This window comes from Excalfactoria chinensis, chromosome 16 (genome assembly GCF_039878825.1).
Source record: "Excalfactoria chinensis isolate bCotChi1 chromosome 16, bCotChi1.hap2, whole genome shotgun sequence".
Classification (NCBI taxonomy): Eukaryota; Metazoa; Chordata; class Aves; order Galliformes; family Phasianidae; genus Excalfactoria; species Excalfactoria chinensis.
Window position 1 is genome coordinate 9,651,145 of NC_092840.1, and position 27,756 is coordinate 9,678,900.

The window sequence follows — 27,756 nt, forward strand, 5'->3', positions numbered from 1 at the left end:
TGCATTTGCAGAGGGTACTTTCCCCTCTATGCCTCCCACGTCCTTCTTTAACATTTACTGTTGGAGATCAGTAGTCCATACAATTTATCGCACCTGTCAAGGCTAATTTATTCATGCAATCTGGCAGTAATCAAAAAGACTGAGATCGATGTGCCAGCAAACCCTGACATTTATTCATACTTTAAAGTCTCATTTGACCTTGAACCGCAGCTAACTGGGGCTGAACTTGTCAGAAGTCTCTCTGGGCCCAGCAGATAGCAGTGAGTGCCCAAACAAGGAGTATGAAAGGTTGAAGCACTCAGGAGTGAGTAAGGAGAAGATGCATCAGAAACCTTGTGACCTGTCAGTGCAACATGGTGAGGCCAGCTGGAAGCAGGAACAGACTCAAGAGTTGATTTGAGTGTGCCCTCTTACCCAGGAATGTGCTTAGGAATTCACTTAGTCCATCACTCTTGTCTTTTCATCACTCAGTCAACCCCTAAAGGCACATAGCCATTAAGTACAGTTCCTCTAATGCACACGTACCGCATCCTACAGAAATCATTTCAGGCTTGGAAATCAGAGCAATTGGTAGGGAAATATAATGAAGTCTATTTAAAATAGTTCCAGCCTCAGTTTTGTCATCAAATGGCACTCAAATGTCCTGCAAGGACAATTTTAGAGCCTCCTGCCTCACATTTTCCTCTGGTAAATGGAGGTATATGTACTTATCTGCTCTCCAGACCAGGCCAGGAATTATTGGCACAACACGCTTTGAAGTTATTTGACTGTTTTCCTGTTGATACAAAGACATTAACAAAAATGACACCCTACTAGAGACCAAAAAAAAAAAAAAATAAATAAAATCACTTTCATTTCAGGCAAAAAATACACAGCTTTGCTAAAACACACAAATCCATTATCTTATTACAGTCAAAAACACTTGAATACGTAACATATGCATATATCTGCACTGATAGCTTCCCTGTGATGCAGCAGGAAGGTGTTGGCTATTTCAAAGAAAGGGAGAGCAAACACAGAATGGCACATCTGTCATTTCTGTTTCTGTTTTAGGCTCAGAAAAAGCAAATGTAACAGAAAAAAAAAGTCAGCTGATGCTTCCCTGAGTTTTTCCCTGCATTTTTCACACTGTAAGTTCTGTATATCGTATTAAGTTTGACTTAATGCGGTCCAATCTGATACTAAGTGAAGACAAACAATGACGTATGGTGACACGGAGATAATTTCCCTACACGGATCTAAAATAGTTGCAGTGGCCCAAACCAGGGCTTCATTCCAGCTGCCAAAGCTCAGGCTAAAAGGACTCTGAGAGCCCCACATGCTGCCCAGGGGCTCAGACCAGGACTGAAATCCTTCTGGAGAGCTAGTCATAAAGTCAGCTAGCAAATGTGCTTTCCCTGCTCTGAGAACAATAGATACCCTTACACATTGTGTTCCATTTTTTATATTTTCCATAAGATATAATTATTTTTAATAGATTTATATGTTACAACGTTTTTAAGAGTTCTGAAAAAGATTCAGAAGGAGTTTCTTCCAAGAAGGCATTTTCCAGGTGTGCCGGGCATGCAGCTAAGCGATGAGTCAGGAACCTCTGCACACACAGCAGCCAAAGTCAGGCTTTCAGTAACCATCATCAAAATTAAAGGGCCTGGAGAACATTTGGAGCCCTGGATGAGTTTTGGTTTTCAATAGAAAGCAGGTTGTATTGGGAAGTTTCTCACCAGCTGCAGCTCATCTCCAGGCTTTTGGTTCAGTCTCATCATTAGGCAGGGGAAAGCTATTTCAATCTCAGCACAATTAGCACTCCCAATTTCTCTGCGTTTTTCCTCACTGCCATTCAGTTCACGCTTGATGCTGCAGCAAAACCTGTATTAGACGAAACCTGCAGGAAATGGCTGAGAAGAAAGCAGTGAGGACTAAGGAGGCATTTTCTTTTCTCAGTTCTTTTGCTGCTGATCTGTTTCCGAAACTTCCAGCCTTGTGCTTTTATAATGTTCTAGTACATGAAAGAGTTTGTAACATAAAATGTTACACTCGATGGAGCATGATGTGATATTGAAGCCAAATGGCCAGATGCTCTTTTCTGAGCTATTTCCAATGCTTCCACTTTAGCCAAATGTTTTTAACAGTATTCACAAGCTCTAGTTCTGTAGTTTGCTGGCAATTTCATGCTAGAGCACCACTGCACTATGTGCTCATGAAAACATTGTTTGCCATTCGAGGTTACAGTTATTTTCAATTTAATAATAATAATTAAAAGAGGCACCATCTGGTTCAGAGACGCAGCATACAGGTGGGGAGATGGATCCTCTCCCGAGAAAAAGGGGGAAAAAAAAGATGGTGAATTCCATTTTGAGCACTATTAAGAATATAGAAACTCCTGGTAAGGAAGACATGTTTGCCATGGGTCAAAGGCCATCTTTACTGGCTTTGGACTCTCTGGGTTTCAGCAGCCTGGGATAAAACATCTGCAAGAGCATCTCCACTTCCAACTAAATCCGTCTCCTTTTCCAGACAGAATGCATTATTGCGTTCTACAAATGTCGAGCCTAATCTCATCCTGTTTGAATCAATGTAACTTCTCAGGAATTAAAAGATACTGAACATTTAGGTGGGCAGAGTAGCTGGCTCATCATATATGCACATCTCCATAGAACAGATTTTTCCAGTCCTTCTTTTAAAGAGGAAAAGGAGTTGCAAATTAATGTAATCCAGACACCGTGAATTCAATCCTTTCATGACTTCTTAGTGCTTGACTTTACAACCTTAACATTCTTTTTACCTTTGGAAATGCCCATAAAAATGCTAAATTAAACTGGAGATGGAAAAGAGGGCACCTCTACTTACACGGCTTATCTGGGAGGTGAGACTGGGAGATTTATCACAGAGATCTCTGCAACCTGTGCAAAGGGGTAACTTCCACCAGCAGTAGATTACATCACTTAATAGGATTTTGCTCAGGCAATGCGGAGTTCGGTGCATAACTGGGCACAATCGTTTTAATAGCATTCAACTTCATGCTGAAAATGCTGATTTATCGCAATGCACTGTGAATAGGCATGTGTAAGGACACCATGAACTGCATTTTTTCAGATGTTAGAACTTGTTAATAAAACACTAAGATGACATTTAAGGAATTAAATTTGAACCGGAATTTCTTTCTACTAAAAAAATTGCAGCTTAGGAAAGGTCAGAACAAAAATGAAGCGTTTTTGATTAACTGACATAAACATTTTGATTAATACGTATTTTTGTGCAATTTCCATTTGTATTCAGCCGCAGCATGTGGGAAAGATACCATGAAATTCTGTAAAGCTCTCCAGAATGGCATTCCTGCTTCTCAGCTCCAGGGTAAGGGAGTCTGACCTCGTGAATCACCGGGGTAAAAAGCATCATCCAGAATTCAGAATTAAAAGTTGCCATACATAAATCTTGTGACATTTTTATTACAGCATACCAGCCCAGAATCTGTGTTTAAAACACTGACTGCTCAAAGGAATCTAAATCTCCTTAGCTGAAAGCAATAAAATCAGGTCGGGAATTCACTACTCAACAACCTGCCATTAGCATTTCTGCTCAGAGAAAATACGGTTCATCTGTTTTTAAGGAAAGCAAAGCTGGGTCAGATCGCATGAATTTGGAAAGTATGATTTGCTTGTGTATGGAAGTGCATTAGGTAACAGGTTTTCTTTCCTGATAGAGAAATTCCTGTGTAGCTGCATCAGGACTTTGAGCAGTACAAGCAGTATCTCTGCATGGTCAGAGATGGGACAGCATTTCTTTGTACACAGCCCAGGCCTGCCTTCAGCTAGGCTGCATGGCCACCGCTAGCCATGAAATCACAACAGCAGAGAGAGCAAATAATCTGAACTTTTATCCAGGCAGTTCTTTTCAACCCCAATGTACCGTGTGTTCCCAAGGGGCACTCTGCTACCAGTTACCCAAACCGGCCAGAGCCAGGTGTGATACACCTGTACAGGCTGTGCTCACAACTAAAGGATCCAGCAGAGCCCTGTTGGAGTATCAGCTACAGAACTAAGTTGTCACAGCTGTTATCTACAGATACATCTAATAGATGTCTCCAGGCAGGACTTCTTCAACACAGGCCCATTTACACACTGCTTAGTCAACACAGGAAACTGCTTAGGTTAATTATCTAAATATTCCCATCTCTGGAAGAAAAGCGAAAGGCCAATAGTGGAATACCCAAGATCATGATTTTTCTTAATAAACCATAGATTTGAGGGGAATTAGCTGGGTTATCAAACAGTACCCTCCCAAATCAGCTCATTAGTTGCACTGCCTTTCCCAAGTTCATATTATGAAAACTATTTAAAGGAAGGTTCATTAGATGCAGTGTAATCTAATTCAGACGCTTTGAGCCTAATCCCTTTTCCTTTAGTAATAACATGATAATATGCAAAGAAGTTTAAAGGATTACTGTTACAGATTTTTAAAGGAGGGACTGTTTTCAGCTGAACACGTCCCACCACCACTTCCCCACCATTATTTCTTGCTCTTTACTCCTCCATTTACACTTTCCTTTTCTGTCTTGCATTGCACCATGCAGTCAGAGTCACACTGGGCAGCAGCTTCCCTCATGCAGCTGTATGGGACAGGCTGATGACTGCCTCTGCTCCCTGCTCAGCCTGCAGCCTCCAGAACTCCACATTGCCACTACCAGAGTTTCTCCTGCAGGGCCACACTCCAGGGTGATACAGCAGGAGCCCACTCACAAGGAACAAGGCCCTGGTTTGCATCTGGCCATGTTCTTTAGCAGCTCTTAGGTGGATCAGCCTTGGGAAAGGAAGGAGTATTGCAACTTGGTTTTTGACACCTCAGAGAGAACAAAGGATGGGGATTGGTGCAGGACTTGTGGATTAGCAGGTGCACACTTTGCATTACTCACTGTGCTAGATTCAGACTGAGAATGTAGATGAATGCATCCACATTATGGGCAAACTGCATGATACAGCTCATTTTAGCATGAACTTGCTCATACTCCTATGCTTTCACAAAGTTCTTCTCAAACATTTAGAGAAGAGTTCATCATTCCTTATGCAGAAAGAAACCAACCAACCAACCAACCAAAAAAAACCCCAACCCCAAAAACTACAACAAAAATTGCCATAGTACAAAGATTGAGAGCTGGTTTCTAGATGCAATGTGTCTACAGACTTTAACATGTTCCCTACCCCTGAAAATCTGTCCTCAAACACTCAAATCCTTGGCTCTTCAAGCAAGTGCCATTTCATAATCCTATTAAAACCTTTGCCTCTGTTTACCAGGAGCCCTAATCGTACTCAGCAAGTTCTTCTCATCTAAGGAAGAACGACAGCTTTCAGATTTCTTAGGAGACTTATTCATCAGCCACACCAGGGCTTTGCCAGAGCGTTCAATCTATTCTGGGAGCAGCCATGTGGAAAAAGTTTCAAACAGCTGAAAGCCCTGCACAATGATAAAGGAAAGCTCACACAATCCTGGTAATAGCCTGACCCTCTTAAGGAAAATTGGATGATTTGTGGTAGCAGTTTTTCTCTCCCCTGTGTGAATTCTGAACCTTAAGGTATAAGCAGTGTAGCTGCACGGTCCCATTAAAAACTCTATCCCTCTTGTGATGCTGGAATAATAAACACACACACACGTGTGGAAACAAGTGCTGGCAACAATGACCTTCTCCCCCAGCCCATTGGTGTGAAGGAGTTTGTAGCCATTTCAGAAAAAAAGAGCTGGATAAAGGATGGACTAATTTGATGTTCAGTGTTTCAGCATGAGCAGAATATATGCTTTAATGAGCACATTACGCACGCTAGGGACGTGTTACTGTGAAACAGGGAATAAAGAGTAAGGGGAAAATAATTAAACAGCAAGCTTTATAATGAGGAAACCGTGTTCATGCAACATTAAGTAGCCTAATTTTCAAGTGCTAAGCAATGGCAGGTTCCTTGGACTTTAGAAGGACTTGCTAGAAAGGAGCACCTTGAAAACAAGGGCAAAGGATCACAACTATCAAACCTCTTATAGGCTCAGAAGCCTGATGCTGTCCAGAAGCCATCTGTCCGTGCTCTCCACTGTTGTAATGAACCAGGCAAAATCCACCCCTCCTTCACATACCTTTTCAGCATCTGTGAAGTGTCATTTCGTGTAAGAACATCTTCCAGATCCCTCCTAACCAGAGCTCAGCCAGATCCTAACTAGTGCAGATAGCCAGATGCTCAGTTTTGTGCCCACAGGAGACCTCGTGTTCTGGACTGAAGGGGGTGGAGGCAGGTGGGAAGATGGATACACACAAAAGTATATCGATTGCTGTACCTGATGTTTGCCAACATTGTCTTCCTCACGATGTGACTCTGTGACTTCTCCAACATCATTCTCATAGTCTTTGGGTCCAGCAGGATTGGACACCTACACCCTGTAGTGCTTATTCTATAAAGAAGATCCTTATCTTTTTAAAATACCACTGCATTCATTATGAGCACTACATAGAACACTACAAGTGATTTCTTCCAGCCTGGCCTCAGTTCTCTGTTGGCACTGTGTCTGCTAAGACTACGAATGTACATCATCATCTGCACAGTGAGCACACACAGACTGTTAGCATAGCTCTTATCACAAACCGAGCTACTGGGAAAGGCGAAGAATCTGTCTCATTGAGTTCAGACACTGACAAAATGAACCAACGAACCATATTTCTGACTGTTATCAGTTGTTGCAATGCCAGTAAGGCCAGGAACATCCGTTTACTGGGAATGTCAGTTCTAGATAGCTCTGCAGTAACAATTACTTCAACATAATAGCCTATCAGTCAGGCAGCAATTCTGTTGGGCCACTGGCTCCCATTTTTCTTTGCAAATAAACATTGCACAAAGTGTCTTCTTTCTTACTCACCCTCATGCCTAGTTCAATGTTTTCTCCTCCATAGACCTCCATGCCAGGGTCAAGCAAGCCAATCTCACCAAAATACTCTCGGTCTACTACAAATGAGCATCCAATCATGGCTGGTGTCCTGCACAGAGAGATTAAAGAAAAAATGAAGTCATTTTTTAGCGACTACAGAAACCATTTCACAATGAATTTACACACACAAAACACTGATCAGCACTGAAATCTATACAATTTATCTGCTAGCCTTTACTTCCATCCTCCAATGGACAGTGATGTTGTGGAACCAGAGCCACAACAACAAGCACACTGCCAGACACACTTGGACCTGTTGTCCATAAGACACACGTGGGATGTGAGGTTAATACTCCCAGCAAGTAAACAAAACTGAAGGTAAGCGTTATCCAGGACAAAAAGGGAAGGGAATGGGGAGAAACAGCACAAGCCACGCTCTTCATTTGCCTTTTTATGTGCATAAAGCTAAGAACAGACGTCACTGGGTGAATGCTAGAGCATGGAGCTGCTAGTTTGGGATTAGACCCACTTCCTTTCTAGCTGCCTAAAAAAATCCCCCAGAGGCAGCTCCTTAAAGCTGTAGGATGATCCCTTGAGGACGGTCTCCTTCGTTCCTAATGAGGAGCAGAAACTGTATGTTTTGCAGACTGCTCTCAGGTGCTGCAATCTCTCTCCCTGTGAGATGGATTTTTGCAGCTGCCAGCTCTGTCCATTAAAATACCTACCTGTTAATTGAGTGGGGATGGGAAATACATTTTGGATGCAACTACATAATCATCACTCACAGACAAATGCCACTGAGGACTACTACCTTTGCAACTCCCTCCCTCCCTTCTAGGTTTTACTTTCTCTCATTTGATGTATGTAAATGCAAACAGTCTCCACAAGCCCTCATGGCATATTCTGAAAAAAAATAAATGTTTTCAGGAATGAGCAGCAATAGCTGTGCAATGGCACAAGGGATGACAGCCTGCTCATCAGAGACACCATGTAAAAAATTTCCACTGTCAGTGTATCTCCCCTTGAATCTGCCTACCTATAGACACTGCACACCTGCACCTCAGCTCGGCTGCAACCCTGGAAGCTGAATACAAGTGTGGTCAGTGCAGGGAAAGCTGGAAATTATAATATATCAGGCATATCCTGATGCAATGGAAGCAACTGCCCAGGAAGCACAATGCTGAGTTTTCTGAACAGTGCATACCAAGACTTCTATCCGGCTCAAGCAGAGTCTGGGACATTTAGTTCTCCTCAAGCCCAGGCCCTTAACTTTCCTGTGCTTTGACTGATCCAGCTGTAAACTAAGTGTAATACAATTGCACAGCCCAGTGAGCTGGTAACGGTGCTGGGACTTGGGAGATCTCAACTCTGCTTCCATCTCTATCATTCATTTGACCTTCAGTGGATCACCTCCCCCTGCCTCTGTTTCTCTAACTGCAAAGCACAGATAATAATACTGGGTAAAAAATTCAGGTCTGCCTTACCAGCTTAAAAGCCTAACATTCATTTATAAACACACTTTAAGCTTTATTTTATACTGGACTGCAGTGTCACTGCCATATCACCAACACCTTTAACAAACCTGCCCCTCGTAAAGCATGATACCTTTGCTTGGCTGTAACCCCTGGGTTCCTCTCATATCTAAAAAACCCCAATGTATCTACTACTTTCAATACACTCTCCTGGAGAGTCAGCAGTTGGGGAGGCTACATAAGCATTTAGTTTTTCTTACAGATCACGCCTTCTGCAATAAAAGAGTCACACCAGGCTACAGGAACAGAACTCGAGGATAGATTTGCTGTTCAGGAGCTGCAGGAAAAAAAACTGTCAAGCTTACTGAAGGGAAGGTATGCTAATTCCTTTGGAGAGAAACAGCAACGGAAAATAAAGCAACCCAGAAAGCTTGGCTAGGAATGGCAGGGCAGTAAGGATGCAGAATAACATTCTGGAGCCCTGTGGGAATAGAGCTTCTGGAACAGGCAGGATGCCCATCAGATACCTAAAGGTGGCTGCATCTCCATTGGTGTGGTGGACCGGCACGAGGCATGTGAGGAGGGCACACAGGCTCCAGCCAAAGCAGGCAGCCTGTGGGCATGTCAGGTGCTCATTTGCATCCATGTGTGAGACACACAAGCTTTCTGGAGTGTCTGACTCGATGTGCACACACACACTTCTTGCAGTACCAAGCTATGGCATATTAGAGCAGTAAGTGAGAACATATGCAACAATGAAATGCACCGCTACTGCAGAAGGAAGATAAAGCAGAAAGCTGTGCAGCGTTCGGCTGAGGAAGGCTGATTAATGACTCTAGTGTTGGTGGCTGCTGATCATGAAATCAAACAGAGCAGTCCATCAAAATCGCGGCAGATGAGGGAAGACGAGCCAGACAGAGCTCTGGAGAGAAGGCACCTTCCTTGCTGTTCCAAAATGCAGTGTTATCTTTTGTATGCAGAAAAAAATCCATCCTGTTTCAATGCACAGCCAAATTCATTAGAAACCCTCTGAAAAAAGTATCCTTTGTTACACAGTTTGTTGCCAGATGATAAGGACGTTTTTGGGCAGCGTTCTCAGGAGCACAAATGGAAAATGACGTGATGGACACAGCGTGTCAAAATAACCATCCTCATTTAAATCTCTGCGTTAGAGACATCTCACATCTTAAATGTCAAACATGCAAAATGGATTGCCTGCAGAAGCTGAATTGGGAAACATCAATTGCTCCAAATTCCAGACTGTTAGCACAGGGGAAGAAAAGGAACTGACTTTGAACTGTAGCAGAAATCTTTACAAAATCTGACACTTTATTCTTGCTACTCCTTTACTGCTGTTTGCACTTCAAGGCTACATCCCTTTTGTCACTTGGACTGCAGCAGCCGGGCTCTGATCCTCACTGATACCAGGACATGTAGTTTCCACTGCAAACCTTCGGTCCCTTGGGAGATCCAGGAGTAAGTATTCGGCCATGCCAAACACAAAAGCAGTCACAGTGCTACCAGTTATTAGCCTTTTCTTTTACAGAACACAGAGTCTCCAAGCAAACTCCCTATTTGAAAAGGCAGTGTAAAAGGAAGCCTTAGGAGGGACAGTATCAGCAAGGGCTGAATAAATGTGTAGCTGCTGATGAAAAACAATCTTATGAAAGCACTGAAAAGACATGTGGATCTAAACACCATCGCTGTGGAACAGTTTGTGTGCCCTGAAAACTGGACATAGTTGCAGTTCACCATGTGGGGTGCTGGTTAAAAAACTAAACCTGTATCAAACTCGAGGAGATTTTGAAAGTCTGCTCACTTTTCTGGTTTCCCCTTGTTTTTGGAAACACACCTTACATTTTTGCAGTTACTAAGTTCATATCAAGCATGCCTTAAACTTTCACTTCTTAGTGAAGACTTTTCATTAATAGCATTCATACGTTCCCTCTTTTCATCACCATAATTACACTGGCATCTCATTTAAAAGCCACAACATTGCACTGTGTGTCTATAGGCCGGCATAACACAACAGCACAGCCAAATGCTTTAGCAAATCCATCCATCAGAAATCAGTGCAGCGTGACTATCAAGCAGAAGCCCCGCTCTCCTAGATCACTGCCTTCAAAGCACGTGTTCCCAGGGAGCCATGTAAGTGTTCACGGTTCAACATTGATGTCTCTGCATTTTAGGGCATGTAATTCATAATTTGCAGAGAGGTGCTTCTGTATCCAGAGCATCTCAGTGCTGCTGGGATGTGTCTGCAAGGGCTGGGTGCTCTCCTCCTTGTGCTGCTTGTCTCATCTCCCTCAGTGCAGTTCATGCACTGCTGAACCACAGGGTTTCTGCTTGGAATAAAATCACAGCTCTTGAGAGCCAGCTGCTCACATGCATCAGATTTCAACACTACTCAACTCCTTGAACCTTATTCAGTTCTGTACCCGTCCAACTCAGCACCAGTGTAACTCTGGTGAGTACTTGACTGCACACCCAAGGAAAGCCCATGGTAAATGGAGGCAGTACTGCTGAAAGAAACTAACTCTGCTCACAGCAGCACAGGGGTGAGATTCCTTAATCCCTATTAGAAAGATTGATAGGTGAATCTCCAGAAATACTTTGCAGAATTCCATACTTCAGTGAGTGCATGAGCTACCCCTGCTACACAACTTGCTCAAGGAACTTGCTGAGGTTTAACTAACTTAACCTCCTAGCTCAGTCTTATCTGCCATTTGATGATGTTTCTCCAAAATAGAAGAGACTCAAATATGAGAACAACTGATGTGAAGATTAATAAAGTGATTCCACATATAAACTGGAAGTAATGAAGTGTGCAAAATCTTTTGGGAATAAAAGACTGAAACCCTGATTTCAGGAGTGAAACCTTTGGCTGATTAATTTTTCAACTTCAATATCTATTTCTCAGAGCTGAGTGAAATAGATAGAGAACACCTGCACTTTTAAAACAATGATGGGAGGGCAGGGCATGTTATCCAAGAAAACTGATTTTCTAAGTAATTACTTTCCTGCTTATTGAGGTTTCAAGCTGAGCAAAGGGTCAGTGCTGAAGAACTGTGCTGTGCTGTGATAAGTTAGGTCAGTGTTGCTGTATGTCTGTTTTGCAGTTGCAGGGCATGAGAATGAACCTAACAGTGAGATGGTCCCACCCAGCCAATCATTAGAAATGTGAACAGCCCATCTGTGTCCCAACACTCCTAAAAGACCACCAGGGTCTTTCCAGTTGGGTGTGTTGATCAAGGTTGCTTGGATGGACTCGGAACAGACATCCCAGAACCTGGCAACTCTATGCTGAAAGGAGGTACATCATCTTTTCTGCCAGAGCCTACACTGAGACCATATGACAGAGCTTTAACTCACTTTAGGGTGGAGCTGATATATCAGGATGAAGAAGCCTCTAAGAAGGTAGTTTGTGACTACGACAATTCCTGAATCGGTATTTCCTTAGAAAATTTCAGGAAAAATGTTACCTTACAGAGGAAATAAAATGATGCTCTGCTTCTGTGGTCTGGTTTCATTTTAGAATTCACACAGTGGGAAAACTGATGGCATGCACAAAGTTCTCCAAAAAAAAGAGCAACTCTGCACTGAGACCAGGCTAACACATCTCCTGCTAGTGCTGCTGGGAAGCTCTGGTTTGGGCTGATATCCAAGAATGCTGCCTACAGACCCAAAGTGAAAACAGCCTCCTTGCAATCACATTAAAAATACCTTCGTTTTTCATACATGCGATGTTTATCTGACTCATTACTCATGCCAGGGACCATTTGTAAAATAAAACATAGATGGAAAAGATCTTTCTATCCTAGTAAGGGCCACAAAGTGAACTTGAATCACTTTTTCTCAACTAGAGCAGAGCACTTGCGTGCACATTGTGGTGCAGCTCTGAAATGCCACACATGCATTCACAGCTTTGCAGTCCCATCCATGTTCCTCACTTTCATTTTACTACCTCTGGCACAAAGTCTACAGCCTTGCTTCACTTAAACTGCCCCTTGGCAGACTGCTAAGATGGAGATGTTGTAAGCTCAAAGTGACCGCATGTAGGAGATTTACCTGATGGGTGCTGACTCGTCCCCTTTATCAAGCCAGTCCTGCGGTGGGATGATGTACATGCACCAGAGGCCCCAGTTGTAGCCATGGGCTGCATTGGCGTATTGCTGCACTTCAAAAGTGTTGTACTTGATGTTGTCAATTGCTGGTAAGATGATCCGCTTCCTGTCTTCTTTGATCCGGGTAAGTGCAGGTTCCACCCTGAGAATAATAAAAATAGCAAAACATTTTGCAGCCATCCAGTTATCCCAGGCCCCTCTTTGCAGTCTGATAAAACAACGTTCTCTAATACTGAGAGCAGTAACCCAGCGAGATGGCAGACCATAACACAGCATGGCAAGATCAAATGCATGTCACCGTCATTGAGCAAAGGGGCCGAGGTTTGGCATGGCAATACTCACACAGCAGCCTCACACACACTATTGCCCTTGTGGAGTTGTACTTCTTTGTGTTTAATAACACAAAATCTACCAAAGGATTTATTCTTATGCCTTGAGAACATCATTTCAATTTGTAATGGGCAAGTGTTGAGAGTCACCGTAACCAGAGTAAGTATTAACAGTCCATTAATGTCTACAGCACCAGGATGCCTCCTGCTGATGGGGTATGAAGAACAAAATGCAGAACAGAGGATGAATCTGAAGGTTACTCAAAGATTTAAATCTTGTTTCTGAAGGGCTGACTCCATCGGACCTTGTTTGAATGACTATCAAGGCTGTATTGTGTCTTCTAAAACCTCTCTGATGATGAGAAGGTTTCAATAGCCAGATGGTGCAGAAGCAGCAACCTGCAGGAAATGTGCCTTCATTTCAAAAGGCTTTAAAACATCAACGTGTGTCCCAAAGTGTTTCAGGAACCACTCGCTTCTGGCCAAGGCAGTCTGAAATTGCTAAGAAGTTTGAGAGAAACCGATCCTAAAAGGTAACAGGAACATATAAGGGTGGAAAGCACTTCTCAAAGCAGCACTAGGAACAGCCATTGCTTCGTTCTTTTGTAACTGTTTCCCCTTGAAACAAACTTTGAAGATTTTGCAGAGCTCTCCGCGTACCTTCTGTGAGGGAAGGGGGGCGATTCACAGAGGCAGTAGGAGCTGAGCACTGATCTTTTCCCTTTTTTGTAGCTTAAAAGGTAATCATTCCGTCATGCTTTCAAGTTGGTTGTTTGATGTTCTGTTATCTCCTACTTTGTTTGTTACCATGTATTTTCTTGTGTAGGCTAAATGAAAGGGGCAAGTTATGAAGTTAACTCAACCTCCATTTCCCTTCTGCATTGCCTCAGTCTGAGCTATCGCAAGTTTTCTGATCTCATCAGTAAGAAGATAACGTTTCCTCTGCACTCAGGTATGGCCAAAATATTCCTCTTCTGTGTATGCTGACTGCTTGTGTGACATCACACTCTCTTCATACCCCTCCCCAGGGGTGCAGTGCATTATTCAGTACGTCAGTCTTGAGGCCACACACACACGCATCTCCCATACAGAGCCAATATGACCTGCCAAATCAGGCTAAGCAGCTTTGACTATTAATAAGAGATTATAGTTATGAGATTAACTGCTTTAAAACCCAGTGTGTGTCCACCAGAAAAAAACTCCAAAAAAGAAGGAAAGAATGCAAAAAAAGAGATGGATCTAGCTTGTTCTTTCCATAATGCCATCTATATTCACCAGCCTAGAGGCAGACATCAACCAGAAAGGCTTCTCCCATCACTGATTTTGTGCCACCACGCATGGATGTGGAAACCCTTCACACCCTCCAGAGTGAAGACACAGATGGGATGGGAAAATCCATATCAGAGTTCTTTGTTAATTGGCAAAACTCAAAATGGAGTGACTTCTCAGCTAGCATTGCACACCTGTGAGATTTCTTAGCTTGTCTTGCTCAGTCAGGGATGGCAGAAATAGCTAGGGGTATTCAAACATCAAGCTTTGGAGCATCTCAAAGGGACCTACAGGAACATTCAAACCCCGGGTTCTGTCAGTGCCCTCTGTGCCACCAACACTGCTTGTGCTGTTCTTCTATCTGCCATGATCTCCAGGCAATGGCCAGTCTGCCTAATGAAGTGCTACTACAAGCTTCAACAGGAAAAGGTAATACACTGTTTACATTGTTTATCTTAGGAAATTCATGAGATCCAAAACTCTTTTTAGTTGCTGCTTATTGCCACAGAAGTCCAGCTCTGGAACAGCTCTGCTGTACTCAGCAGACTTGCACGACAGCTTTGTGTCTGTAGGCTGAGCTGCACCGTCATCAAATCCTTTGTCAACCTTGCTGGTAATTCTAGCTTTGACTAACTGCTTAAGGTTTTTGAAAGGATTATGATTAAATCTTTCCTAAAAAATTCTTTTTTTTTTTTTTCCTTATTTTAAGCTGCTACATTATTATCTGGATTTACTCATCCCCTTCACAGGCACCAAAGTTCATTTAGTTTTTCTTTCCTCATGCTTCCTCCTCCACTGTACATCTGGAGATGTCAGGTGCTCCTGGCAAAGAAAAAGGACCGAGTGGAAGAGGTAGCTGAAGTCCAAATGGGCTCACCATGCTGTGCTGATGAACTGCAGTATGGGGTTGGAACATTTCCTTTCCACATGGCCGCTGCTGGCAGTGAGGCAGGATTCAGCTCTGCCTGGTGAGGTGAGCCAGATGTGAATTTTGAGACTCATCCCTATGTTCCACAGATGCAAAACAAAAATACTAGGTTCCTAGCTTGTATCAAGGTATAGAGTAGCAAATACAAGTTTCAATAATAACAAGATTAACAAGTTATGTACTGGAGCAAGAGGAAAATACTTCCAGGTAAATTCATAGACAGGATTTCAGTAAACTAAATATACTCACAAGGTTAAACTTTCTAGGTAGTCCCTCACCTCATACAGCTTTGTGGTTGCTTTTTTTTCCCTCCACCACCTCATGAAAAACAGGCAGAGAGTTTGGGCTAGAATTTGAATGACAAAGAAGTTCCTCCCTTCTGTCTCTACTAAAAGAATATATTTGTCAGTGGAGTCCTCCCACTTGGAATATACTGCTAGTGAATGGATAAAGTCAGAAGAGAGAGGACAGTAAATTTAACCCTCTTTGCTAAGCTAACAGCTATTTTCACTTGGGTTTTATTTCTCTGAAGCAGCTCCTGAAATACAGTAACACTCTGCAAACATCCCAGGACTCAGTCCTGTGTCTAACAGTGCATGATTGAAACCCCAGAGAGCATAAGGCTTTACCCTAATTTTGGTGGGCTTCCCACAAGCACAGTGACACGCTGGTAGGAGCATCTGCAGCAGGTGTTCTGCTAAGTGGCTCCTTGCAGAAACTGTCCTGGGGAATTTGTGGCAAGAATCCAATCAGGAGCAAAAACACAGCAAAGGGATGTGCTGATTTGACAGTGACTGTTTAGCATTTCTCTAATTATAGCACACACGTGTCATGTTTTTGCCTACCAGTGAGAAAAGCATAGATCAAAGTACGGAATTTCCAAGGTACTGAGCACCCATGTTGACTTCTATGGGAGCTCCAGCAATGCTGGTATTGTGTAAATGCTCCTGAGATAAATATTAGAGTTAGAAAAAGGGCTGCAAGGCAGAATTTAGCCCTGAGTATAAAATAAATCTGTGAGAAGATTGCGAGCAAAGGCCGGGGTCACACTATGATCATATTCACTTCCCTAATCCCATTGTAAGGCTTTCTCTGAAAATATATTCATTCTGTCTTTAACTCTGGGCCAAAGCAGAGCAGCTCAAACCCCAGGAGACATCAGGGCAAACAAGAATTGTATGCTATCTTGCATCCTTATCAGATTGTCAGAGTTCATGCCAATGGGGAAGCCTGATTTTTTACAACTCTTAAAAGAACAGCTTCTTCCAGATAAAAGAAACAGGTAAAAACAAGTTAGTAATGAGCTCCTCAGCACACAAGTATGTAATTCACCCCTTAAATATGTAAAGCCACCTACTGACTTCAAGCTGTCTTTTCAAAATGAACATAGGAAGAAGTGCATGTGATCCAAGAGAGGAAACCACAAGCATGGCACGAGGCAGACCTGCTGCTGCCCAACTCTTCTGCTCGTGGGGCTTCACAACTTCCAAGAAGCTTTGCCAACCCACATGGCCCACCAGAAATATAAGGGAAAAAGCTGTGTAAGCTGAAAGCTTATTCTGCACGTCATTTTATGCGCTACCTCAGATTTCACTGACAATAAACATTTATCAGATCCAGACAAGCAGATTTAAGGACATACATAATTCTCCGCTGAGGCCACATGAAGAATATTTCATGCAGAATTCCCTTCCTGTAAATAAGTGTTCAGAGAACTAAAAAAAAAAAAAAAAAAAAGAATATATATCATATCATATATATCATAATGAATGTATATATATATATATATATATCATACTCCCTCAATCTCAAATTGAAGGGGAAATTACTCATCTGTTCTCCCTGACATCTCTATCAGCACCCCTGTGTGCCCCTGGGGGTGCAGACCTGCAGCCCACAGCCAGAGCAGCGCCAGCACAGCTCAGTGCCTGCTGAAGAGTAAACATCAGCTGTTTGGCTGCCAAACCTGAACAGCTCTTCTCAGCACCACTGAAAAGCCCTGAGTTTGCTTCAGTGAGCATTCCAGGTTGTTTAGGTAGAGGAATAGTTGAAGTTGTTTTTCTTATGTGTTCTCAATATGCAAACTGGCACTGCCCCAAGAATGCGGAAGGCCCACGTGACGTTTGCTGCACGCTGCCCTTTTTATTCAGATAACATTAGTTCACTTTTGCTATCTGAAATGTAAATTCCATTTGGTTGCCAAATTGAACCCTATATTTGGATGAGGAAAAACTCCTTCAATAAAGACGCATCCTTTTCTTTGCTTTTGCATAGATAGGGCTTCTTTCCCAAGTCAAACTCAGCTTCTTATCAGGGATGCTGCAATGGAGCATGGCCCGATCAGCAGTGGTAGGTGTGAATCCTAAGGGAGGGACAGCACAGGAGGACTGCAAACAATTTCACCCTTGGCTTCAGTGCTTCTCTCACTAGAAGGAAAAATCTACCCAGGCTCTGGCAGGCCCCCAAAGAGCAACATGAGCTCAATTAGAACAGGCAGGACAGAGTGCTTACCTGCTGGTCAAATTTGGCTCTCAATGCACTACATGAAAACATAAGGAAGGGAACTTCCATGGGAAGCAAAGTTATGATGCCCTTGTCCTACAGACGTGTAACCACGTCTCCAATATCAAGCAGCTGGGATAACCAAAGCCAAAAGCAGAAGATTAGGAGAAAAGCAACTTCCTTTTTCATTATATAGTTTCTCAAGATTCCACTGCTTAAGGCCACTACAGCCAATTGCAGTACATAGTACAGCATGAAATAGTATCTGCGAGGGGCTATCTGTAGACCTGGCATCTCGATCTCCAGCTCTTATACTTAGTTTCTTAAAATCCCCGTTTTCTATTTAAAACACTGACAGCTTCTGGGGTAGTCAATGATGATGGGCTGTGTGTAGCACTGACAGACAGATACTGAGCTTATATTTCAGGTCTTCTTTCTCACGTCAGGCTGTCTCTGTCTGGTATATTGAAATTTTTTGATGAAATGCTCTTACTTCTCTGCTTCCTTTTGTCTGACAAAATTTTAATTACTACAGTACTTCATATCTTCATTCAGTCCTCCAATACTACTTCTGTGATACGTGCAAAATCAAGTCCTAAGCTAGAAAGCAAGTATAATACTCTATCATTATGTCTTCTTTTATGGCTCCTAGCATCCTTTTTATGGCTGCTAATATATTGTGGTCTCTGCCTTTCACTTACTGACTTCTGCCCTCCTTCACTCAATGTGCCCCTTTTCTCATCGACAGAATTAACACCCCGTTTCTTCTCTCTCTTCTCTGCTGCTCCCTGATAAAATGTAGTGAAGTTCTTTCCTCCTTGTCATGTTATTCCTTCCCATCTCTCAAAGACAGGAGTCTGTGTAATGTTCAACATCTTCTGCAATGTAATTAGCAGCCAGAATGTGATTGCCTGTACTCAGCGTTACTCGTGTAGTGCTTCATGTGCAGAGGATGGACCTAACACAAAAGTCAGAGCAGGAGTGCAGAAATCCGCAGCGCAATGAAGGGAAGATCAAACAACACAAGCTTAAATATCTCTTCAGACGTGAATGTGCAACTTTCCTGGGAGATGTTTCCTTGTGAAAACTCTAATGTCTGCCTTTCCAGTAAACTGTTACACACTGGCCTCCTCCCATGCTTCCATTCCTCTCCACTCCTGCTGTCACAGCAGCAGTATTAGCTCTCACAGCCAAAAGACTTAAGGGGAACGGGTCAGTAGAAACTCTTTGCTCTGTGCTAACACATTTTATCACCTGAGAAGCAAAAAAAGCAGCAATTAAGCGTAGTAAAATAAATAATTCAATAGTTAATTTGACCTGCCAGGTTGTAGGGTATTTTTTAAATATCCTACCAGACAGTATTTCAGTTTAGAAGGAATGTCCCCAGAGAGTTATGCTGTGAGAGCAGCCTTTGAGTGCTATTGTGCAATCCAAGGCAAGAGCTCACCCATTATGGGGTGACTATTGTTTAAAGAAAAGATGTGGGGGGTTTTATTGTCAGAGTTCTGCATATTTCATGAGAAAGTAATGAAGTCCTTCTCTGATTCCCTATGAATTCATCTGCCAGCTGATTAGGCAGGTAAAGCAGCCACAGAATGGAAGACTAAAATTACACTGCAGGTAACTGGCTGTTAGATGGAACACAAACCAAACAGAAAGTTAATGCTCTTTTCTGTGGTAAAGGAATTGGCAGGTTTTTAATTGCCTCACAAATAATCCATAGGCAGCTTTGAGTGGGAGTAATCCATGTGGCCACTGAATACATGAATACACTCAGTATTCATGGGGAAAATATTCACACAGGACAAGACTTAGCAGGAGAATGGGACACCCGTGCTTTAACAAGATACTCCCTCCTGACTACCAAGTTGGTAGAGATCTTGAGTGGGGGTACTGGTAACCTGGTGGGGAAAAATAAAGCAACCCACATAGGAAACCTTCCAGTTCATCCCAGTAAAAGGAGATGAGATGAAAACTGAAATGACAGGCAAACACACGATGCATGATGGACAGAATTAAAACAGATAGGATGAGGATTGAGATGGCTGCCAGCAGCACCAAAGAACAGAGGAAATACCAGAAAGGAACATGCTAAGCCTCCATGTGCAACAAGTGGATATATTACATTTCTGGTATACATTTGCTATTCTCATCCATCTTCTGCAGCTACTCCAGAAGCCAAGTGGTCTCAAAGCAGCTGCACAGACTGGCTCAATAGTATTATTGAGACTTGTTGAAAGGAGAGTACACCAGGGAGAATGTGGTAAACGCAAACACTTTTTATCTTGGATATACACACACACTCATTTACTGAGTAGTCCATGAACTCGCTATGCTGATTTCAACTCCTTCTGACATTAATGCAAAGTAAGCATTAAAATTAAAAATCAACAAACACAGCCAGAAGCAACTATGACTGCTATTACAGTCTCTGATGGGGGGAAAAATAGGGTGAATAGAAACCAGGTGCACTTTATTGCATCTTCCATTCATGAACATATAAACACTCCACTCCTTTGCAATTAAGTTGCTCTCTGGCTGCAAGTACAGCTAATTTTAGTTTTAATTTGGGGATCTCTCTCAGAACTGCAGAATATAATCAGCTCCACCATAACCCTCCATCATCATTATGAAATACCAGACTCTCTTTGGAAAATACACATTTTACATACTGAAGGTCCCACCGGCCCTTTTTCAGCTGACTGCGCACTCCATTGCTTCGGATGAAAGTTCAGGTTCTGGTAATGCCAAATATTGGCCACTAAGTGGTGCTGCAAAGACTTCTCCATCTGCAGATCCGGTCCATTAAGATCGAACTGGTGCTAACCACAGCTAACACAACACCCCTTCTTTCCAAAACAGAGAGGATGAGCAATTCCCATTAAAAATACAGGAAATATTTCAATATTTCTTTCCAAATGTAAATGTAAGAGAATTTACAAGCAAGTCAGATTTATATTCAAGTTTGTAAGAAGGAAAGAAAGAAAATGTCAAGCAGATTAAACAGAAGTAGTTGAAAGCATGCATCTGCCTTGAGCACAGAGCCTCCGTAATGGTACGTCCACATCTGCCTGCTTTGGAGGCTTTGCATTCATTTCAGTTTAAATTACTTCTCTCTCCACTAAGCTGTACCAGAGCAGGGACAAACACTTTTCTCATGAATCTTGCCACCACAGTTGGCAATATTGCAATAATCACAGATATTATTCAAAAGTAATTGCTAATGTGAAAACAGAAGCCTATAGTTGTCTTATCCACGCAGTTCTTCAGCTCCTCGGGTGAGTGAATCTTTTTCACAAGGCAAACTGTATTAGCACGGTATTCCCCACTCCCCGTGGAAACAACCAAGGACTTACCAGCCAATGTTGAATTCCACGTGAGCATCAAAGAACCCAACAACAGGAGAGGTTGCAGCTTTCCAGCCTTGGATTCTGGCTCGAATCAGTCCCTCTCGTTTGTTATTGCGTACTATTTTCACCAGACCTGGGTATCTTTTATTGACATATTGGTCCAGGTTAAATTTGAGCTCAACTGCAGGGGAAAAAAAGAAAATAACCCTCAGACATTCAGAATGAGATCATGCAGCCTTGCAATGCTACGCTTTACTTTGATTTATTCCGCAGCAGAACCTTCGCCACTGTCACAGTTACGAAGCAAATACCACAGCTGGGGGACAGAGCAATTCCAGCTCCAAGAATCCTTTACACAGCAGAGCATATGCTGTTAGCCTTGCAAAGATTGAATATGGCACGGAGGATCCAAGCATTGTTTTGAAGAGCTGCTTTGTCTAACTACTTCAAAATAACTGCTGTTCTAATTCTTTGATGATTTGCGTTAGGCTGCAAGTGGCCCCTGGTGGAATAATTCTGTACTGGGAGCAGAGTAACGTGGGAGTTATTGGTGATTTTTTGGGGGGTCTGATTTACGATTTTTCTTATTGAATAAAAAAATAACCTCAATGGATTTTGGGTCAAGATCTAATTCAGATCAGAATTAATTTCCCTTCACTCTAAGATTTCCCTTAAATACAATTAGTATTATATGATACCAGGCTTCTTCTCTGTTAAGCTAAATGGGACTGGAAGATTTCAAATAGGCTTTTCTTTCTTTCATTTTCAGGCATTCAACCACAGACAGAGCTGAACTCATTCACTCCTTCATTTCGATAGGCTTACAAGCAGGCCAATTACTAAAATGGCCACTGTATTTTTTAAAGATCAATCTAGTTTGGTAATTCATTTACACTACAGCTTACTCATAATGAGGCTTTTACTCAAATATATTTATTAGGAAAACTTAGGAAGCTTCCACCACATCAGGAGCCTCATTCTTATGATCTATGATACACAGTAGAATCATTACCATCCAAATAAAAGACCTGATAAATCTCCAGTTATCTGGAAGAATGACAGAGAAAAGCCATATAAGAGTTCACTGAGAAACAATGAATCCAATTCTCTTCTGCATTTTGCTGACTGAAACACTCTGTAATCTCACGTAATTACTCCATAGGTTACAGTGCAGTAACTGAAAGCAGAATTGGACAAAAGGTTTCTTAAAGCTGCCTACTCTGGGGCTTATTTTTTGTATCAGTGAGCTGTTCTTTTGAACATCCTTTCTATCTGGGCGTCTTGAAGAAGAACAGCACCTCTGGAAACAGAATTTCAGTATTTGGTCTACAGATATTGACATGGCTCCTGATCTACAGACTTGGAGAACAGTTTTGTCTCTATATAGAGATTGCTTATTATGTCATTAATTCTGTGAGGATTCCAACAAAGTCAGCAGGGTTTATTCACACGGTATTTATTTCTTACTTAAATAGTTAATATTTACTGACAGCTTTGTGCAAGTGGCTCATTGAATCATCTTCTCATCCAACACAAACTCTTGGAAACTCTGACTTCAGGGGAAGTACGTTAACTGACACCAACGTATGGCCTGCCTTATTAGCCATTAATCAGCAGTCGTGAGCATTAATCAGTAGCTGTTCAGCCCCTTGAGCTGTTTACATACAGACCAACTCAACGCTGCTCCATCCAAAGATAAAAATAATATATAACGTAGAAGTGACAAAACTCTTTTTGATTTGTATTTCGTGTTCACAAATGACACGAGACATAGAACTTAGAGGAGAGGTTATGTGTATTCACCGTTATCGCTGTTGTCATCCACCAGAATGATCTCCTTGAGCAAATGCGAGGGGGTGTGATTCACAACACTGTGCACGGAGCGCAGGATGACAGACAGTGCCTCGTTAACAAATATAAAGACCACCGAGATCTGGGGCAGGTCATCTGGGTAGGTCATCTGCTTGCACCTGAAGGGAAGAAAAGAACAGTTAAAACCCAAGCAGCCAATGGGAGGCCAAATCCGCTGCAGAATGTTCTCTCATCTTTCATTGCTCTCCAGCATATAGAGGTTTACAGGCTTTTTTATTCCCGACATCAAATGAAGATAGGGTAAAAACTGAAAAGAAGCAACATGGCTAGGAGCACCTAACTTCTTATCAACCAGGCGAAAAGCAAAGGCTATCTGTATGTATATACCTTTTTAATGGATCTCAGTCTCCAAAGGGTGAAAAACATCTCTTGAAAAACAAAACAGTATCAAAGTTTTTGCTCACAAACATCCTGGAGAAAGCCCATAGCACCACAACATGCTTGTGCTCCAAGGGCACCCATGAGAAAGTCTGCTGTTAACCTGTAATTAGAATTCATACTTCTAAAACAAGGGCCTTCTGAAGTGAACCTTGCCCAAAAACAGCACTTGCATCACTTTCTGATTGTGCAGCTTGTGCAGCAGTAACAGATGCAAGGTGTTTGTTGAACATGCAAGCACCTACTGAAGAACTCGCAAAATGAATTTGCTCCACCTCAGTATGCAGCTATTTCCACTTATGCATGTTATCATATATAACAGACCACATACCTCTGCAACACTATAGTGCCTTATTTTAGGAGAATTCTCTCCCTCCAGCAAAAAAGGCCAACTATAAAAAATCACCTACGTGCTCTCACAGTCAAAAGCCATTCTGAATTACCATAGTGATTTCTGAACCTGCTCTCTAAAATACTGCTAATTGCATCACAGGAAATGACTTTTCCTGCTCTTATCAAACTTTCTGACCTCTTGCTTATTACTTTGGCATAATGATCACACTTTCTCTCCACTACCTGCAGTCATGGGGGTGGAGAGAGCGCCAACCACTTGACTGTTGGATCACCTTTGGAAATCTGTCATGAATTCTAGTAAAGTGCAATTATTTATAATTCCTACCCATTCCTGCACTATTTGCACAGAGACCTGATGGCTTGTCATCGATTGCATGGCTACCACAGCTGCTAAGTGACAGCTCACTTGATGGCCTATACCACTGAGAGGACCTCTGTGTAGAACTTCAGGCTAAACTGCATTCTTACACAATCTAAACATGCACCTGGAAGAAGGACAAAGATTTTCAGGGGGTGTGAACACTCTGACACAGCCTCCTTTTTGAATTTCTCCTTGAGAGTGATTTTCCTCTTGACCACAACAACATCCCAAAGAAGTCCATTAAGAATACTTCAGTAACACGAAAGAGCCATCAGCTAAAAGCAGGGATCTTGCGAGATTTCCCCTGATGAGGGACATCTTTGATCTAATAGCAATTTGCTTCAGAGCCTCACTTTATATCAGCAGGATGCAGCAAATTGCATCCCAGTAAATCAGGCTGATACCCAAGGGGTGGATGTGCTGCCAGTGGAGAGAGGCAGAGGAAAGTCCTGAACGGGGACGCAGAGCCAGAGGAGAAAAAGGAAAGCAAAGGAATTGTGTTAAGAGATGCAGAAGGCAAGGGGGGTTGTGTCTGAGGAGGAGAATGTGCAGTGAGGATGAGGGGGCAGCCAAAGCTGCACTTGTAGTGTAGAGAGACAGGCAATTGAAGGCAAAATGAACACAACCATCAGAGGCAGAGAAGTATGAGTAGATGGACCTAAATATTTTGTCTAGGAAAAATTGGAACCACCAGAATAGCACGAAGCCTTGATGATTTACACTGGGCTTCATTTGACTTCTGGTTAAGAAATTTTGCTGAGCCTTTCTGGGGTAAGAATTATTTCTTCTTCTAGTAAGCACACTGGAACACTTGGTGTGGAACACCCAGCCACACTGGATGCTTTTGATAAAGGACTGTTTTGAATTTATCGCTCCAGGGCTAAATCATTCCCATCATTTCTCACTGCTGCCTTCTTCCTGTCTGTTCTCCCCTTATTCTGTTAGCAGGACGTAACTAAAAACTCAATTATGTTTCTATTTGGAAAATGCTCTGACCATTACACATTTGCATATTTCAGCTACAGCCACAGCAGGAACATCCAGATGGACCAAGGCAAACCTCAGAACTTAGCAGTGGTTTAAATGCCACCATTGTTTGACTTATTACAGAAAGATGAAGAGCTGAAAGAAGCTGTCTGCCTGAGTAAACTTCCCAAAGTACAGCAATGATTTAGGAGTTCAATTCTTAAAGACTTCCAGTCAACCTTGAACTCCCAACTCCTTAAGTCACTGCAGAAAATGAGATGGATGTGCTGAGGTAGTCAGGAGAAAGCACTGCTCTACTAGCAAACACTTCTTATGATGTCTGAGAGCACCAGCAATCCCAGTCCAGGGACCTTTCCTTAAAAACCAGAGGGTGCTTAAGTGCTTTGTTGGATTGCTGCCCAAGCCCTTCCCAACGTATTCTGTAATTAGATAGCAGCTGCGGCAATTTACAGTTAATACTTCCTTCATTTCAAGAAACTCTAACCAGCAATTGACACTCCGAGCCAAACAGTGACATTAGTAAGTCGCAATCAAAGATGTTCCACCATCAAAGCAACAGCCATGCCCACTGTATGCTTACAGCCCCTTGGCAGCCTTGATCTGGCTTGATGCTGACAACAGACCAAGAGAATGGAGAATGAATGGAGAACCGAATCACAACACAAGTTTGACCTATGTATCAGTTAACAAAGGTCTCAGCTGTCCAGGCATGGTTCATGTTTAATGTTTTCATGATGTTAAATTGTGGTTGTAAGCCTTCTCAGTGCACATCAACAAAGGATTTGAGCCTCCACAAGGAGTACTGTTTCTCCAGGGCAGATGAACAGACTGTAGAGAAACACACCACTGGATGCACTTAGGACTGGTGGTTCCAAACAAAGGCTGATGATGCCATGGCTAATCATTTCCACAGACCAGCTGAGGATGGATTAGATCTGATATGTGAAACGGCCCTTCAGGCATCTTTCATACAACACGCTAAGCATCAAACCTAAGACATGCTGCTGTTGTCTTGGGAAGAGTCTTTGGGAGTTCTTGCTCTGCACTGGCTAGCGCAGAGCCTGGCTGGAAACCCAGAGGTATTCCCTTTGCACATGATAGAGAGCTTGATGTCAGATCATTTCTCTCTACCCCGGAGATGGTTTTCACTCATTCTTTCCCTTGCATTGAACCAGTTCCTTAAATGAACATTTCCAAGCCAGCCCCCTGAGCCCAAATGTAAGCATTGTCTGTGCAGGCACAAGAAAAGAGGAAAGGCTCTTCAGCTTGGAAATAGAGCCTTGGACATAAATCATGTACTAACACAAAAAAGGTCATAGATTAGAAACAGAGACAATGAGAAAACAAAAGCTGTTCAGCTGAACAGCAGCCTGCTCATGGTGTCCTGTGAGCCTGTAGGCAGGAAAGAGAAAGAAATTTTCTTTTGTCTGAGCCTTCATTGCCCAATCGCTGTATTTTCTCTATTTGTATCTGATCCAGCAGAAATATGGCCTCTCTTTATGCTGCCCTTACAGTCCAATTGAGCTGCACTATTTTCTGTGAGCAGCCGACACTACTGCTGTGCTGGTAGTTCAGTGGATTACCAAGGAAAGGAATTCCTACTCTCTTTTTTCTGGCTTTCTCTCGTGTCTGTGTACTTGCTAACACCAAAAATGAGTTTCGCTTGCAGATCTTAATGTACTGAGTTTAGAAATGGATTAGGCAATACATTTAGAGATTTCTGACAGCTTTACCCTTCAGGAAGAAATGCAAACAAAATTAAAGCTGCTTCATGAATCTTTAAAGTATTTAATACAAGACATGTTTTTCCAATGAACCACTGGGATGGAAATGATTGTGGGTTTCTCTCCTTCACAAACTTGATTGGGCATGCAGAAATCTTCTCTGCAGTTCTGGCACAAAAAAAGCCTCAAAGTGCTGCATACCCTGAGAGCTGCAGGATGGCCTGCATTCATGTTTTAAAGCCACAGAGGGGGAGCAGAGGACCCACAAATAGATGACCAATGAAAAGACAAATACAAATATTAAAACATAATGGAACCCTTGTTGATCAGTGCTGGCAAATGCTACTTTTGAACATCAGGTCAACGTGTATTTTGAATCCAGTTAAACCAAAGGCTCAGATTACTCTCACTTACAAGGTTACCTTTTAGTACCTTAACACTGCTCTGATTTAGTAACCACAGGCAATTTACAACAGCCCAATCTGTAAATTTAAAGGCTAGTTCAATGCCTCCTTTATTTCTCCAGAAATCTGCTGAGCTTTTGCAGCCAGTTCTAGCTATAATAGTGACTTTCCAGGTGCGGAAATAAACCATCATTACTTTCTTGGTTTGACACTTGCAAAACACTGAAAATGTGACACGTTGCAAAGTCTCCTTCCCCAGAATGAGATTCAACTGCTGAGCTCATGAGACTGACCAGTCTGTGGCAAAAGGCAGTGACAGGCTACAGAACTGATTAGCTTCATGGGTCATGAACCTGTCAGGCAGAGGGCTCCAACTCCTTCCTAATTAATTCTCCTTCCCCAAACCATGACAAGGTGTTAACTGTGTAATGCCATAACATTCTTCTTCTGTTGAGGATGGATTTTTCTCTTCTGTCCCAAAGAAAGAAGGATAAAGAGTAAATAGTTGGGTGCAAGGCCCACTCTTACGTTCTCTTCCTGTTTTGCTATTAAAGGATGGCACTGCAAGAATTAAATAACATAAATACAACTGAACAAGGGAGCAGTGGCAGAACACTAACACCCTGCATGTCTTGAGAGAAGAGGACCACTGTAATTAAGAGCCAGGTAAAAAGAGAAGCTGCAGCTGCCTTCAGAAAAAGCCAAGAAAATCTGGTAAGGCGATCAGTGCCTTTTCAATGTGGCAGCCCCTTCCCAGTGTTCCCATTATGGGACGGCCTTTGGTTTGATTGATCATACAGAAAGA

General features: G+C 42.5%; 1 protein-coding gene across 2 annotated transcripts in view; it reads right to left on the reverse strand.

Annotated features, from left to right (window-relative positions):
* GALNT9 (polypeptide N-acetylgalactosaminyltransferase 9) overlaps nucleotides 1–27,756 on the reverse strand; it is a 301,484-nt gene that overhangs the window by 40,985 nt on the left and 232,743 nt on the right. For both annotated transcript variants that reach the window (XM_072351100.1, XM_072351099.1), the window contains 4 exons: nucleotides 22,675–22,841; nucleotides 20,878–21,052; nucleotides 12,438–12,635; nucleotides 6,889–7,006 (listed from right to left, as the gene is read on the reverse strand). In XM_072351100.1, coding sequence (XP_072207201.1) covers nucleotides 6,889–7,006; nucleotides 12,438–12,635; nucleotides 20,878–21,052; nucleotides 22,675–22,841 — 658 coding nt within the window. The remainder of the gene's footprint in view (nucleotides 1–6,888; nucleotides 7,007–12,437; nucleotides 12,636–20,877; nucleotides 21,053–22,674; nucleotides 22,842–27,756) is intronic.